Source organism: Paramisgurnus dabryanus, chromosome 10 (assembly GCF_030506205.2).
Source record: "Paramisgurnus dabryanus chromosome 10, PD_genome_1.1, whole genome shotgun sequence".
NCBI classification, from domain to species: domain Eukaryota; kingdom Metazoa; phylum Chordata; class Actinopteri; order Cypriniformes; family Cobitidae; genus Paramisgurnus; species Paramisgurnus dabryanus.
This window is the reverse complement of record NC_133346.1, coordinates 29313005-29328521: the sequence shown is the minus strand read 5'-3', so window position 1 is coordinate 29328521 and position 15517 is coordinate 29313005. Positions and strand designations below refer to the sequence as shown.

Sequence of the window (15517 nt, the reverse complement as noted above, 5' to 3'; positions counted from 1 at the left end):
ACAAGAACATAAAATTCCTCATAAATCTACTGACTTATTTTTACTTTCAAAATGCACCACATTAATGTATTTACATTTAAATGCACAAAAGGACTGAATTTGTTCAGTCTGATGGTTTACTTTGTGGCATATAGTAAATGATGTTGAACAAAAATATTAGTATATTCTTAATTTTGCAAATTAACAAGTAAAGTGTGATTAATATGGTAGAGTAAAGTTTTTATTTAAAGCAACACCAAAGAGTTTTGGCTCTTTGCTCCCCCTACAGGTTAGAAGCGTAATTGTCCATTACCCACTGTCATAAATACTGAGGCATAGCTGGCTCTGATTGGATGAACACGGTAAGACTCCGCTTGTCATTGTAACCTGCACTACTTGCCACATGTACAGTTTAGCTTCTTCCGTCAGCATAGAGGGGTTTACATGTGCTAAGTGTATTGAAGTAGTAAGGCTGACGGAGAAGGTTGCTGAACTAGAAGCGCGCATCCGAACGCTAGTTGAGGACAGTAAGACCGCTAATGTTATTGTTACAAACACTGTTTCGGGTGCGCCTAGTGTTAAGCGTAATACACATGGCTCGGTTCCGACTTCAGAGTCAAGGCGGCTGACTAACTGGGTGACTGTCAGGCGGCATAGTCACATTCGGCACCCAAATCACGCTCCTGTTTTAATATCAAACAGATTTTCTCCACTCAGCAATACACCGGCTGAGACGTCTGTTAAAAGTGCCCTGGTTATTGGAGATTCTATACTCAGGAACGTTGACATTGAGGCACCAGCCACCATAGTCGATTGTATACCGGGAGCCAGAGCGTCTGACATTAGATCCAAATTAAAAGTGCTGGCTAATGCTAAACGTAAGTTTTCTAAGATTGTTATTCACGCCGGCACGTATGACACCAGACTCCGCCAGTCGGAGATCACCAAAGATACTATTAAAGAGGTGTGTGAAATTGCAAAAACAATGTCAGACAATGTAATTTGCTCTGGTCCCCTCCCCGCCTACCGGGGAGATGAAACTTACAGTAGATTAGTGTCTCTTCATGGCTGGATGTCAAAGTGGTGCCCTCAGCATAACGTAGGGTTTATAGACAATTGGAAGCATTTCCGGGGAAGACCTGACCTGCTAAAGAGAGATGGCCTCCATCCGTCTCCGGAAGGTAGTGCTATACTCTCTAGAAATCTGACCAATAGTCTTACTTTTGATATAGTCTGACTATCCAGGGCCCAGGTCAGGAAACAGACAGATCGGCCTACCCATCAGTCTGTTAGCTGCCTTGACATGTCAAGATCACATATATCCCAGCACATAGAGCCTTTTTTACCAGAGTACCAACACATCTCGACTGTGTCTGTTCCTCGAACAAATAAATACAGAGCACCGTCTACCTCGTCTCGTACAAATCTTATTAACATAAAATTAGAACACAATACACTAAAAGATGAAACTCAAATGTTAAAATTCGGCCTTCTTAACATTAGATCGCTTACCAATAAAGAACCTATTATCAATGAAATAATTACTGACCAAAACTTAGATGCACTCTGTTTAACAGAGACCTGGCTTAAAGCAGACGATTACATCAGTTTAAACGAATCCACCCCACAAGACTATTATTATAAACACGTTCCTCGCCTAAAAGGGAGAGGGGGTGGTGTAGCTACAATATACAACAAAATGTTCAAAGTAAACCATAAATCAGAACTAAAATTTAATTCGTTTGAAATAATACTGTTAAACATGGAAATAACTGATCGTAACAACAAACAGCTTTCGTTCATTTTAGCTACCATATATAGGCCTCCGGGCCACCACACAGATTTTCTTAAAGAAATAGCAGACTTCCTATCTGAGCTTACAGTCACTGTAGACAAAGCTCTTATCGTTGGTGATTTTAACATCCATGTGGATAACTCAAAAGATGCATTAGGACGTGCGTTTATGGATGTTCTAAATTCTCTCGGTATTAAACAAAACGTGTCTGGACCCACGCATACTCGTAAGCACACATTAGACTTAATTCTGTCACTCGGACTCAATATTAATGAAATCGAAATATCACCCCAGAGCGATGCCGTTTCAGACCATTGCCTTGTGTCATACACAATACTTCTAGATAGGACCGCTCAGTCTACAACATGCTACAGATTAGCCAGAACAATAATTTCCACCACTAAAGATAGCTTTATTAGCACTCTTCCAGACCTGTCTCAAATGAAACATGTAGCAGATAACCGTGAAGATCTGGATATTATAATAGAAAACCTGAACAACGTTTGCTCTAGCACGATGGATGCCGTTGCTCCCATACGAAAAAAGAGAATCAAAGGAAAAACGCCAGCTCCATGGTATGACCATCATACTGCAGCCCTTAAAAAAGTAGCTAGAAAAATGGAAAGAAACTACCGAAACACAAAGTTAGAAGTATGGCGTTCAGCATGGAAAGAGAGTGTTCAACACTACAGACAGGCTATTAAAACCGCCAGATCTACCTATCTCAGTACGCTTATTAAAGAAAATCATAACAACCCTCGTTTCCTCTTTAGCACAGTTGCGAAACTGACTAGAAACAAAGAACAAACAGAAACCAATAGTAAATTCCAACACAATAGTAACGACTTCATGAACTTCTTTACTAACAAAATTATTTCTATTAGGGAAAACATAGAAACTACGCAAGCAGCCACCACTCAACCCAATAGTACATTTACCACTAGATTATCATACGAACATCTTGAGTCATTTAAACCTACTACAATAGAAGAGCTCTCTAAATTAGTAACGTCATCTAAATCATCGTCCTGTATATTAGACCCCATTCCCACAAAATTACTAAAAGAGGTATTTCATGTAGTGTCCGACTCGGTACTAAATATCTTTAACTCATCGCTAGAATTAGGATACGTTCCAACAGCTTTCAAACTAGCAGTTATTAGACCGCTCATTAAAAAACCAAACCTTGACCAGGGAGATCTTAATAACTTTAGACCAATCTCAAATCTACCTTTTCTTTCTAAAATATTAGAAAAAATAGTGGCAAGCCAGCTACGCACATTCATAGCGAATAATAATACATATGAAAAGTTCCAATCAGGATTCAGGCCCCACCATAGCACAGAGACAGCGCTGCTTAGAGTTACAAATGACCTCCTATTAACATCCGATCGTGGTGAAATCTCAATCCTTATATTACTAGACCTTAGTGCAGCCTTTGACACAATAGATCACAGAATCCTACTCAATAGACTAGAAAACTATGTTGGCATCAGTGGTCAGGCGTTAGCCTGGTTTAGATCGTATCTAACCAATCGATATCACTTTGTTTATGTAAATGAGGAAGAGTCACATCACTCCCCCGTTACATACGGCGTACCTCAGGGATCAGTTCTAGGCCCTATCCTATTCTCGTTATATATGTTACCTCTAGGAGACATTATCAGGAAACATAACATAAGTTTTCACTGCTATGCGGATGATACCCAGCTTTACATCTCGTCACATCCTAGCGAAACCCACCAGTTTGCTAAGCTAACAGACTGCATTAGTGATATTAGGGACTGGATGGCACATAACTTTCTTATGCTAAACTCCAATAAGACAGAGATACTTATTATTGAACCAAATCGCTCCAAACATAATATGTCAGATTACAAGTTGCCCATAGATGGCTGCACGGTGGTGCCATCTTCCACGGTTAAGAATTTAGGCGTAATGTTTGACAGCAATCTATCTTTCGATAGTCATATCTCCAACGTCTGCCGCACAGCATTTTTCCATCTTAGAAATATCTCAAAAATACGCCATATGCTGTCTGCATCAGATGCAGAAAAGCTTATCCATGCTTTTATGACCTCTAGATTAGACTATTGTAACTCGTTACTCGGGGGATGCCATGCAAATCAGGTAAACAAGCTACAGCTGGTTCAAAACGCCGCCGCAAGAGTGCTTACTCGATCTAAAAAGTATGACCACATTAGTCCAATTCTGGCATCTTTACACTGGCTACCAGTTAAATATCGCATACAATTTAAAATATTACTAATCACCTACAAAGCCTTAAATGGCCTAGCGCCCTCGTATATAAAAGAACTACTATCAGAATACAATCCACCACGTAAACTGCGATCACAAAATTCGGGTTACTTAATTATCCCTAGAATATCAAAAGTGTCTAAAGGTGGTAGATCCTTTTCCTACTTAGCCCCTAAGCTCTGGAATGATTTACCAAATAATGTTCGAGTATCAGACACAGTCGATCAATTTAAATCTAAACTTAAGACATTCTTCTTTAACAAAGCATTCACATAGAATGTCCAGTAAATGTACTTTTCCCGCAGTAGTTATTTTGTCTAGAACAAAGCACTCACATACCTCATACGGGTAATTTCCTCTTGCCGCAATAGTTAGCCTGTCTGGAACCGAGCTGAATTAAACCACTATAATGTATGACACTTGCATTACATGCGAACGGCCCCTACGCTAATAGAATTCTGTTTTTGTCTCCCTGTCTCGTCCTCGACTCTGAGGACAATGAGATAAACAGACCCAGTTCCTGTTGCTGTGAAGGTCATCGCACCACTAATCAACTGGCTGTCCTTCAACGTGACGCCCAACCGATGCGCGACCAACGGCCACCGGCTGAACCAGTTTAATCCGCTTACACGCTTCCTATCCCTACCGTGTCTATATATTATAAATATAAATATTAATCTCTCCCTAGGGTTTTTTGTCCTTCTAGGATTTTTTCCCATTGGGTTTTCTCCTAGGGGGTTTTTTAGTCCCAGGGAGAGTCAGCCAACTTTGGCTTAACTTAGCACTTTACTGTACACGTTACATTATTAATATGCTCGCTTACACGGTTTTTTATCCTTAGCCGCTATATTCTACTTCTTATACTATGTATTGATTTTCAATGTTCTCCTCTACATCTACTCATGTAAAGCTGCTTTGCAACAATTAACAATTGTGAAAAGCGCTATATACATAAAATTGAATTGAATTGAATTGAATTGGATCGTAGGTCTGCCGTAAAGCAAGTTTTTGTAGTATTCACTCGGACTACAGGACCACTACCCGACATTTGGAAACTTCTTTAGTGCGGTTTTGGCCGATAGAGGGCTGCAAAGCGAATGTGAAAGTCCTGTTTAGAGTGGATGAACGACTGAAACTGTTTTGGAAGCGTTATTTTAAGCTAAAAAAAACTCTTTGGTGTTGCTTTAACACTCTGGGGTCGGCTGCGGCGCGGGCGCCGCAAACTCTTTATTTTTCGATCACTCCCCAAAGAGACTTAGATAACTCTGCTGATTTTTGACATACAGATATGATTTATACATCATTTAAAATGTTAAATTGTCTAGTTTTTTTTTCTGTCCACTCCCAATAAAAACAGCATGTTGTGCTTTTCGCAAAATTAAGAAAATAAACATGATGCGCGTTTTGTTCTCTCTCCCTCAGTGAAGTCCTTTCAGAAACACGTCAGAAAAATTAACTGTAACTTAACGGATATTTGTCATATAAACAAAAGATAAATGTCTACATAATGCTTGGAATGTCTGCTTTTGGAAGATGTAAGTGAAATCGAAAACAAATATTGTAATTTGTTGTTAACTGTATTAGAAGAGAGAGATGTACCGTCTTTCTTCTGTTGCTTCATTATCTATAATGAGCCACGCCCCGCTCCATTGAAGAAAAGAGCAGAGATCATCCATATTCATTAGTCAACCCCACAGTCAATGGACATTCCGTCTCTGCAGCCATTCACTGCTGTGTTGAGTTTTAATCCGAGTGCTGGAAACATGACATCTACTTGTTTACTCGTGACTGTAACTAAAGTTATCTCCAGACGCGAGTGTGACTTGATCGACGTCCAAACGCACACACAAACACACAATGCCTCATATTTGAAGCGCTTTGTGGTATCATTATAAAAGATGCGATTGCACACATCACATACTTGTTTACTCGCGCCTAAATCTCCAGACAGACGCGAGTGTGTGTGCTTCGTCAGTGTGACGGGATCGATGTCCGACATATAAATCCTTATTTACTTGCGGATGTGTGTCAGTATCTCCAGACGCGAGTGTTTTCTTTGTCTTCCGTCAAACAGCTGAGGTGACGGGAACGCACATACAAAAACACGCGAGTCAGGAAACTCGACGCGCTTTTTGGTATTCTTATAAAATACGCCATTGCAAACAGTACAATCCTTATTTAGTTGCGTCTAAGCGCATATCTCCGCACAGCAAGTTTATTAAACACAGGATCACTCGCATGTGCACACATTCACTGCTTTCATGATCAACACGTGAGGTAATGGCAGCGGCTGTAAACAAACATTGATAAGTTTATCACGCGTGTCCCTGGTTGTGTTTCTACTATAATGATTACAAATACACAAATAGGAGTCCAGACAACGATAGGCAGTTGTTCTTTTGAGCTTTTTACTGCACAAAAGTAAACCTCTCGCTGGCCAACCAAACACAAACCCTGTGATCACTTTATGATGGCCAAACAGTACCTTTACCATGATTAGGCTACTATGGTTTTTAAAAGGTAACTTATACTTGTGATATTAATAGAAAATATTTCAATAGAAATATATATAATGTGTGTGTGTGTGTGTGTACCTGGTAATTATCACATTGTGGGGACCAATTGTCCCCACAAAGATAGGAATACCAGTGTTTTTGTTACCTCGTGGGGACATTTTGATGTCCCCATGAGGAAACAAGCTTATAAATCAAACAGAATGATGTTTCTTGAAAATGTCAAGTAGCAGAAAGTTTTCTGTGATGGTTGGGGTTAGGGAATGGGGCAGGTTAGGGGAATAGAATATACAGTTTGTACGGTATAAAATGCATTACGTCTATGGAATGTCCCCACAAAACATGGAAACCAGAATGTGTGTGTGTGTGCGTGTGAGTGTGTGTGTGTGTGTGTTTACATTATATTGAAAAGTAAACCTTATCATGGTTTTACTACAGAGAAAGTTATTCCTGTTGAACATCCCCACAAGGCTTATTATGTGGCTCATTATTCAACTCTTTTGTCTCTCAGCTGTCAATCACTGATTATTCAGGAGCTTTCCCGCCTCCACGCATACAGCCTTTCCCAAGCAAAAGTGTCTTAGAAATTGTAAATCAATGTATTGCTTTATGTGATTGAGTAGGCCATATGATTTTTACATCATTTTGAAGAAAAAACTCTAGACTACTAGATCCTATTTTGAAAAGTCTTGGGAAAACATGTTTAGAATGCGTTTTGTGGTGTTATATCAGTGACTTAAAAATTGTGCTTTTTCAAAAACCACGCATAAACATTTTTCTCTCAAAAATACAAACATGTACATACATGTTGATTATATGATATTGTAGCCCAGTTTGTGATGAACACAGTGTTATGAGACTTTTGCCATTAATATGTTTTCAAGCAACTGAAAAAAGCACAAATGTCAGTGCATGTCAAAACTTTCCCAGGGCCCTAAAAACCCCTTAGACCCCAGAGGGTTAACTTTTGTGCACATTTTAATTTAATCAATCTTATTTAAGTTTTTATTTACTTGTAAGCACAGTGCAGTGTTAATATTCAAAATCTGTAATAGTTGGCTGACAATAATAAATATTTGTATAGACCCTTTTACAGCCCACGTGATCAAATAGCCTGCGTGCGCATTAAGGCAACAGAAGTGGTGTTGTTCCCCAGTGGTTCTAACGTGTTAGCAACTCAAAAAGTTTATTAAAAAGGTTTCCCAGCATCAAAATGTTTGGTTTGGTTGCACTAATATAAATATACTAATATATTTATATATGTTTCTGGCCACTTTATATTTGGCTATCTGCTAACGTCTTCTATCCACTCCACTATAGTACACAGATCTGGTAGCTGTGTTGAAAAAGTTGATAAGTCAACTTTTTAAAATAAATTTCTCTCTCTGTGTTACTTCACTGCTGATTCTTGCCATTAGACCTGTTTGAGTCGTGACTCACTCGGATCTTTCACCCGGATCTTTAAATTAACTCATGAATCGTGAGTCTCTAGTATCATTAACCCGGATCAGTTGAGTCCTACTACAATTCAATGTAAAACCATAAACAGCGCCACCACACACACAAACCTCTTGCAACATTATTGATAAGACTTCGCTCGCTCTGCAGATCCACTCGTAACCAGCTGATTTGCGCGCGAACTGACCTGAGATTCTCACTCAGAGCCGGACACATTGCGGACTCGAGAGACATGCGAATCTGCAATGTTTCCGGCTCTGACTCGAGAATCTCTCAACTCGTAACCGGCTGATCTGCGTGAACTGTCTCTTGAGTCAGAGCCGGAAACACTGCAGATTTGCAGATCTGCCGAAAACATTGCAGACTCGAGACTCTCCGGCTCTGACCCATTGTCTCTAACCATAACGTAGAAGGAAGACTCACTATTTCAGATGTGGTATCGAAGTTTGTGAAAAATAAACCCCTTATCAATGTTTTTAAACTTGACTTAAAAAATTCTATAGATTGTATTTCTGGATTAAAGGGTAAATCAGCATCAAAATGTATGCAATACTTAACTGATTTAACTTAATTAATTTAACTGATAAATAAAAATAAGAAAAATATATATTTCAGATGTGGTATTTTTTAAGTCTGCAATGTTACCAGCTTTACTATGACAGCAGTTTTCTGCAGTGTTTCATGAGTCCCATGGTCTGCAATGTTTCTGGCTCTGAAAATCTCGAGTCGCGCGGATCAGCCGGTTACAAGTGGGTCTGTACTGAGTTTCCTTGGCGATTTAGCAATACTGACTCGAGTGACTCAAGTGACTCACACAACCCGGATCACTTTAGTGGGTGACTCACAATAACCCGGATCCTTAAAAGGAATCGAGTTTGCCAGGCCTACTTGCCATACTTCCGTTGCCAATATGTGCGCACATACGTTGCCACATCATCATTGTGTACAAACAGTAAAAGGGTCTATAAGGAATAAAAATAATAAATATTCTTGTTAGGAATTAAAGTTTGGTTTTTAACTGTGCATAGCTAGTTAGGCCTACAACACTTCTGGATTTTAATGTTGGTCATTTTGGTGGTACTTGGAGAGCCAAATATTTTCCGTTGTAAACTTTACTTGTTGTAAAAAGTTTGAGAACCACTGCTTTAGACAAAAGCATACATGTAAATATAAATTAAACATTGCACCTTAAAAAATCATAAAGAAATTTTTTATTGATTATTGATTATTTATGAAGCAGTTTTATTTTACTTTATTTTAATTGCAGTAAGTCAAAATTGGCTATGCATGCTTAAGAAATAAAGTTACATTAAACATGTTTCTTTGCGTGAAAGAAATTATTTTAACATCATTTGGGATTTAGACATAAGGAAAAATCTTTATACTCCACATCCTGCAATATATGGTCTCACATTACGATTTGCGCAGGTTTTTTTCCAACCGTACCTAAAAAAACAAGGTGGATTATTCAGAGATGGGTTTATTAACTTCTGTTACATGAATGTATTTTATAGAGCCACAAGTAAATGCTCCAACACATTTTAACTTACCATGCCGAAGTGCCATGCCGCTTTGCTATGATCTTGGCACACTTAACAGATTGAGAAATGTCAGCGCTCAGCAGGCCTATCAGGTAGAATATAATGTGATGAACTTTAGCAGAGATCAACAACAGTGATGAATGCCCTACAGTAAATGCTGTTAAGACCAGAATGAAGTCACAATCTGGAAATAACAGTTAATAACCAAGGGTTCTAGGCAAAAATGTAAACCCCAATCAAGTCGGATCAAACCGGTCATAAGAAATCCATACTAACACAGTTCACTTAACTTAAAAGATCCAAACAGTAGAAAGCTTTCTTTTTGTCTCTACATTTCAGTGCATACATGCATAGCGTAATATTTGATGTTTCTCTTTTACTATTGTTAATGACTCCTTACGTGAACAGTTGATTTTACAGTCATTGCTGGTACGGCCAGGGGTTCTACCATCATAGCACCAATAACGACTGTTGATTTGAAAAATCCCATAGTCTGTTGATCCATCACGGTTGCGGCCGATAGCTTGTGTGTTGAAACCAGACTCCGACTTTATCAAGCAGACCCCTATATAAGAAAAATTATTTAGAGACAATACATTGATGGGGACGTTGTGTTTTATGCAGATATTCAAAATATACATTAAATATTAGTAGTTCTAAGAAGAGTCGAAGAAGAGCTGTACAAAAAGCTTCTTAAACCTACTTGTCTAAACTGAATAAGTTTTAGATTCATATTTCATTATAAAATAACAAAATGTTCATTTATTTAATGAAAACAGTTATGTAAAAGCTCAACTACTGAGATAAGACTGAAGTAATAAAACATAAACTACTCACAATTAGCAAGACTGACACCTGTAGCATCCATTCTATAGGCTTTTAGAGCTCTTGCTAGTTCACATCTCTCAAATATCTTGGCATTTGCAGCCAGAATAAGCAGAAGAAGCACAATAACCTTCATACTGTTTCTTTGATAGTTGTCAGAGGAATGGATCTGTACGTTCTGTCCCCGAGTCCAAAGTTTATATTCAGGGAAATAAGGAACCATTTACCATTTCACCATTAGTAACTTCCTCAAAATGCAGCATCTATTTAAATGCTTTCTAATATAGGCTGTCTGCAGGGTAAAAATCTGTTGTTTTTACAGTAAAAACTGGAAGCTGTGGTTTCCAGAAAACTTGAAACTACAGTATATAATAATAGAAACAATCAAACAACTCTACTATTTAAAAATGCACTTGCCGCCTCAGATGCGCTTAATCTAAAGCCGAACATGACCCGAACCAATCTCCACCATCCTCTGGTCAAAAACAATCTCCCTCTGAGTTTGTTTTCCATTAAAAATGTTATTAACATAATGACATCTATCTGGCCATTTGTTAAACTACAGTATCAACTTTTACAATCCCAGTGTTTATAACACAGTGATTTCGTAAAAAATAGCAGATTTTGGAAATGACACGTTTCAATCGGACAGCAATGGTATTTTCCTTGTGTTTTGTAATGTCACATGGATGAAAAAAACATATTAAAATGATATGCAGACAACATTATGCCTATTAAAACTAAGCATTGTACGCTCCATATATGGTTATTTCAGGGAGGAGATGGGGTGGAGATGCACATATGTCTTCTGCTGACTGGGATTTATGAATTGAATTTTGCGCAGTTTCTTAAGTATGCAAATTCTGCCTTATGTGCGTACGCACACTTTAAGGATGAAATTTATGCAAAGTCTTATACATTAGGCCTTAGGACTCTTGTCAATCATGTGAACTTTGGGACATATATGACATTGCATAATCAGTGTATAACAGTGTCGACGCCAGCCGAGCGCTGATGAGGGGGCATCTAAAATACCAGAGGGGGCGATCACATGAATGCATATAATTCCCCCAGCTAGAAAATACATAGGTTTGGTTCATTAAGTTTTAATGTGTTATAAAAAAACATCTCTGTAATACAACCACAAAAACTACAGCTATAGTGAGCAACGTACAGAGCTCAATACAACAACAACAAAAAACGCATACCTTACGTTACATATTAGCACAACACTGCTCATTTGAAGTTTAGACCCAAAGGTAGTGGCAGTTGCTGTAGTTTCTTTTTAATCCATTTTCGAATGTCCATGGTGAAATTAGTTAATGCAATATAAAACCCTGAAATTATGAAATGTTCATGTTTGCTTTCAGTAACTGTTAGTTCAAGAAATTTTACGTAATGGTGGGGGGCAGTGTTGGCAAATAGAGTTGATGGTTTTCAGCCCAAAAAAGGTCCAAACACAACATTTTATCAACATTTTGGTTCATTTTGATCATATAACATAGTTATTTTAACTGCAACAAGTAATGCACCATAAGCTAGTGATTAAGCAGCTAGAGAACCACAAAAGCAAAATGACAATAACTCGTTTACATATACAGCTATGCTGAAGGATAGGGTAATTCAAATTCATTAATTATAAATTCAACAATGTCTGTTTTTTATCTATTTACTCCTGATAAACAGGTGTGTGTGAGAGAGAGATCGTACAGGCTTACCTTTAACGTTAAATGCAGAACAATAATAGGCGGTTGGTTGTACGTTAACTTGCAAGGATGCTGAAGAACCTCTGAACTTTTCAAAACTATGTACAGTCTGGCTAAAGTTCATGATGCCAGAATTGACTTAATGACAGCCAAACATTTGGATATGTGCACCTGAAATGCTCCGATAATTCATCCACGCCACGGCATTAATTGATGTGTGACAATCCGGAGTCGGGTTTGCAGAACTTGCAGTGCTATTTTCCATATATCCATTGCTACAGGGCAGGCCCAGGTCACTCTCCCACTCCTGTCTGTAACTTTTTATATACTTTCCCACTTCGACATCTTGATTTCCCGCTGAGACTCAGAACGCGGGCTCATTGTCGGCGTGCGTCAAGCCGTCAACACAAAAGGCTTGTTCAACTTCATGCGCAGCTGCAAGAACCAACAGCCGGATGACGTCAAAGTACCGCGAGAACGATTCGAGAAATCATACTAAGTGTCATTTCGTCTCGCTCTCGCAGCATTTTTACGTCATCACCTGACAGTTCTAGTGGCGTTGCATGAAGTCGAACAAGCCTATACACATGGAGTGGGCGTGTGTCACGGTAGAATACATGCACACTTGTTTTTTGTTTTGTTAAATAATTAGACTATAAAATTCACTTTAGGAAGACAATACAAGGCAAATGTGATTTTTAAATAGCGCATTTTATCATAAAAATCCCATTCAACAGTAATGGTGATCTGAGGGGGCGGGATAGTGCCAGTGAGGGGACACCACCCCAACCCAACCCCCCCCCCCCCCACGTGCCTCTATGAACATAAGCCACTATAGACTCTATACAGCAGTGGTTCTTAATGTTATTCCTGAAGGCCCACTGCCCTGCACATTTTATATGTCTCCCTTATTTAACACACCTGATTCAAATCATTAGCTCATTAGAAGAGATCTCCATGAACTGAACTGAGTCTGTCAGACAAAAGAGACATACAAAATGTGCAGGGCAGTGGGCCTCCAGGAATAACGTTAAGAACCACTGCTTTACAGCTCACATGATCAAATAGCCTGCACATGCATTTCGGCAACAGAAGTGGTGTTACTCCCCAGGGGGGTTAGAAACTCAAAAAGTTTATTAAAACGGTTTCCCAGCATCAAAATGTCTGGTTGTTGCGTTTGGTTGTACTAATATAATATACTAATCTACATATATATGTATCTGGCAACTTTATTTTTGGCCATCTGCTAACGTCTTCTATCCACTCCACTATAGTACACAGATCTGGTAGCTGTGTTGAAAATGTTGATAAAGTCAACTTTATAAAATAACTTTGTCTGTGTTGCTTCACTGCTGATTCTTGCCATACCTCCGTTTGCCAAACTGTGCGTGCATACGTTGCCACGTCATCATTATGTACAAACAGTAAAAGGGTCTATTGGTATGTAGATGAGTTCAGACCAGCCCACATGAAAAAATACTGTAGTATACTTTAGTATTTACTATGGTAAACTGTAGTAAATTATAGTATATTATAGTATTTACTACAAATACCAGTATTTACTACAAATACCATAGTATTAACTATAGTAAACTGATAAACTGTAGTAAAAACCATAGAATACTTTACTACAGTAAACTATAGTGTATTGTAGTATACTGTAGTATATTATAGTATTTACTACACATACCATAGTATTAACTATAGTAAACTGATAAACTGTAGTAAGTGTATACTTTAATTCTTACTAGGGATGCACCAATAGGATTTTTTGGGCCGATACAGATTTAAACAGATAACTTCTGGCCGATACAGATGCCGATATTAAACACTTGTATACAATACTGTTCAGTTGGTCTATTAGCTAGTTTATTTCTGCATCAAATTATTTTTACCGAACATGGATTGGATCTAATTAACATTCAACTGACCAACATAATAAGAGAGACACAAATTAAGCTAAAACAAATATAATAAGATAACATGACAACCTTCTAAGGTGGTTTTTGCTATTCAGCATTTCTTTTATAAACAACATTAACTAATTTTTTTTTTTTTTACATATAATGGATTTCTTTAATAAACATAAATAATGCCAGTGCTATTGCTTTAAACAGTATAAAAAAAGTTCTTAGACAAAGAGTTCATAGACAAATGTGACCCTGTGTAATTTGGAAATTTCATGGGAAAAGTGTACATCTTACAAATGTTTAAATGTCCTTTGAATTAAGGAACAGTACACCAGAGTTTCCCGCAGAAAATTTGTTAATTAAGGTGTTGGGTTCTGCGGGTGGGCGGGGCCGAGGGCGTGGCAATCAAATGGGCGGGGCATATGTGTCATGATAAAAATTAAAATATTTTAATAAAATAAATAAATAAAATATTTATTTTTAAAACACTCAAATACAACTTCATTTTGAAGAAACTATGACAAAAAATTAACACATACTAGATTATTAATGAATTAAGTGTTTTACCTCTAACAGGAATAGCTGTGTGATGAAGTGAAACTAAAGGGTTAATAAACACAAACTAAAGCAGATGTCTGCGAGCGATGATAGATAACGCAAAAATGGTAAAAAACTGCTTATTTCCCACTATTAATTACATTATCTTAAAGGAGTGTAACTACTGTAGCATGTAAATAATGCACATAAATAAAGTGAGCAAGAGCGCTCAACAATTATATCTAATCAACAGGCACGTGAAACCCTAGCAGGTTGCTCAAACAACAAAATCACCAGCTAACTTACTTTAAATTTGCAAGAACTATAAACGAATACAATAGCAGGCTTAAATAACCCCAAAACATAGGTCCACTACAGTTCTCACGGACACGTATTTTATCAACTGGCTATCCTCCAGACATGACGGACCACATCTTTCTCATTTCGGCCGTGTGGTGCGCGTGCACGCTCGCGGAGACGCTATTCTCCGAGATGTTTTATCAACTGACTTTATCCTCCAGACAGTGATGGTCCGGACCACATCTTTCTCATTTCGGCCGCGTGGCTCGCGTGCACGCTCGCGGAGACGCTATTCTCCGAGATGTTTTATCAACTGGCTTTATCCTCCAGACAGTGATGGTCCGGACCACATCTTTCTCATTTCGGCCGTGTGGTGCGCGTGCACGCTCGCGGAGACGCTATTCTCCGAGATGTTTTATCAACTGGCTTTATCCTCCAGACAGTGATGGCCCGGACCACATCTTTCTCATTTCGGCCGCGTGGCTCGCGTGCACGCTCGCGGTGTGTAGCGCGCCTGCGCTACTCTCCGAGATGTTTTATCAACTGGCTTTATCCTCCAGACAGTGACGGTCCGGACCACGTCTTTCTCATTTTGGCCGTGTGGCGCGCGTCCCCGCTCGCATTTTGATGCACTTATGCGCTATTCTCCGCGATGCACTTGACGGCCTTTTGTGCAGCAAATTTGTTTTTATTT

General features: G+C 38.6%; 1 protein-coding gene and 1 long non-coding RNA gene across 2 annotated transcripts in view; both read right to left on the bottom strand.

The window, feature by feature from the left end:
* LOC135718241 (uncharacterized) overlaps positions 1–15517 on the bottom strand; it is a 389691-nt gene that overhangs the window by 72003 nt on the left and 302171 nt on the right. The window lies entirely within an intron of this gene.
* LOC135718486 (lysozyme C II-like) lies at positions 9240–10550 on the bottom strand. The gene is made up of 4 exons (XM_065240751.1): positions 10383–10550; positions 9946–10110; positions 9555–9630; positions 9240–9450 (listed from the first exon to the last, which is right to left on the bottom strand). The coding sequence occupies exons 1-4, from the start codon at positions 10504–10506 to the stop codon at positions 9384–9386; spliced, it is 432 nt and encodes a 143-aa protein (XP_065096823.1). The 5' UTR covers positions 10507–10550; the 3' UTR covers positions 9240–9383.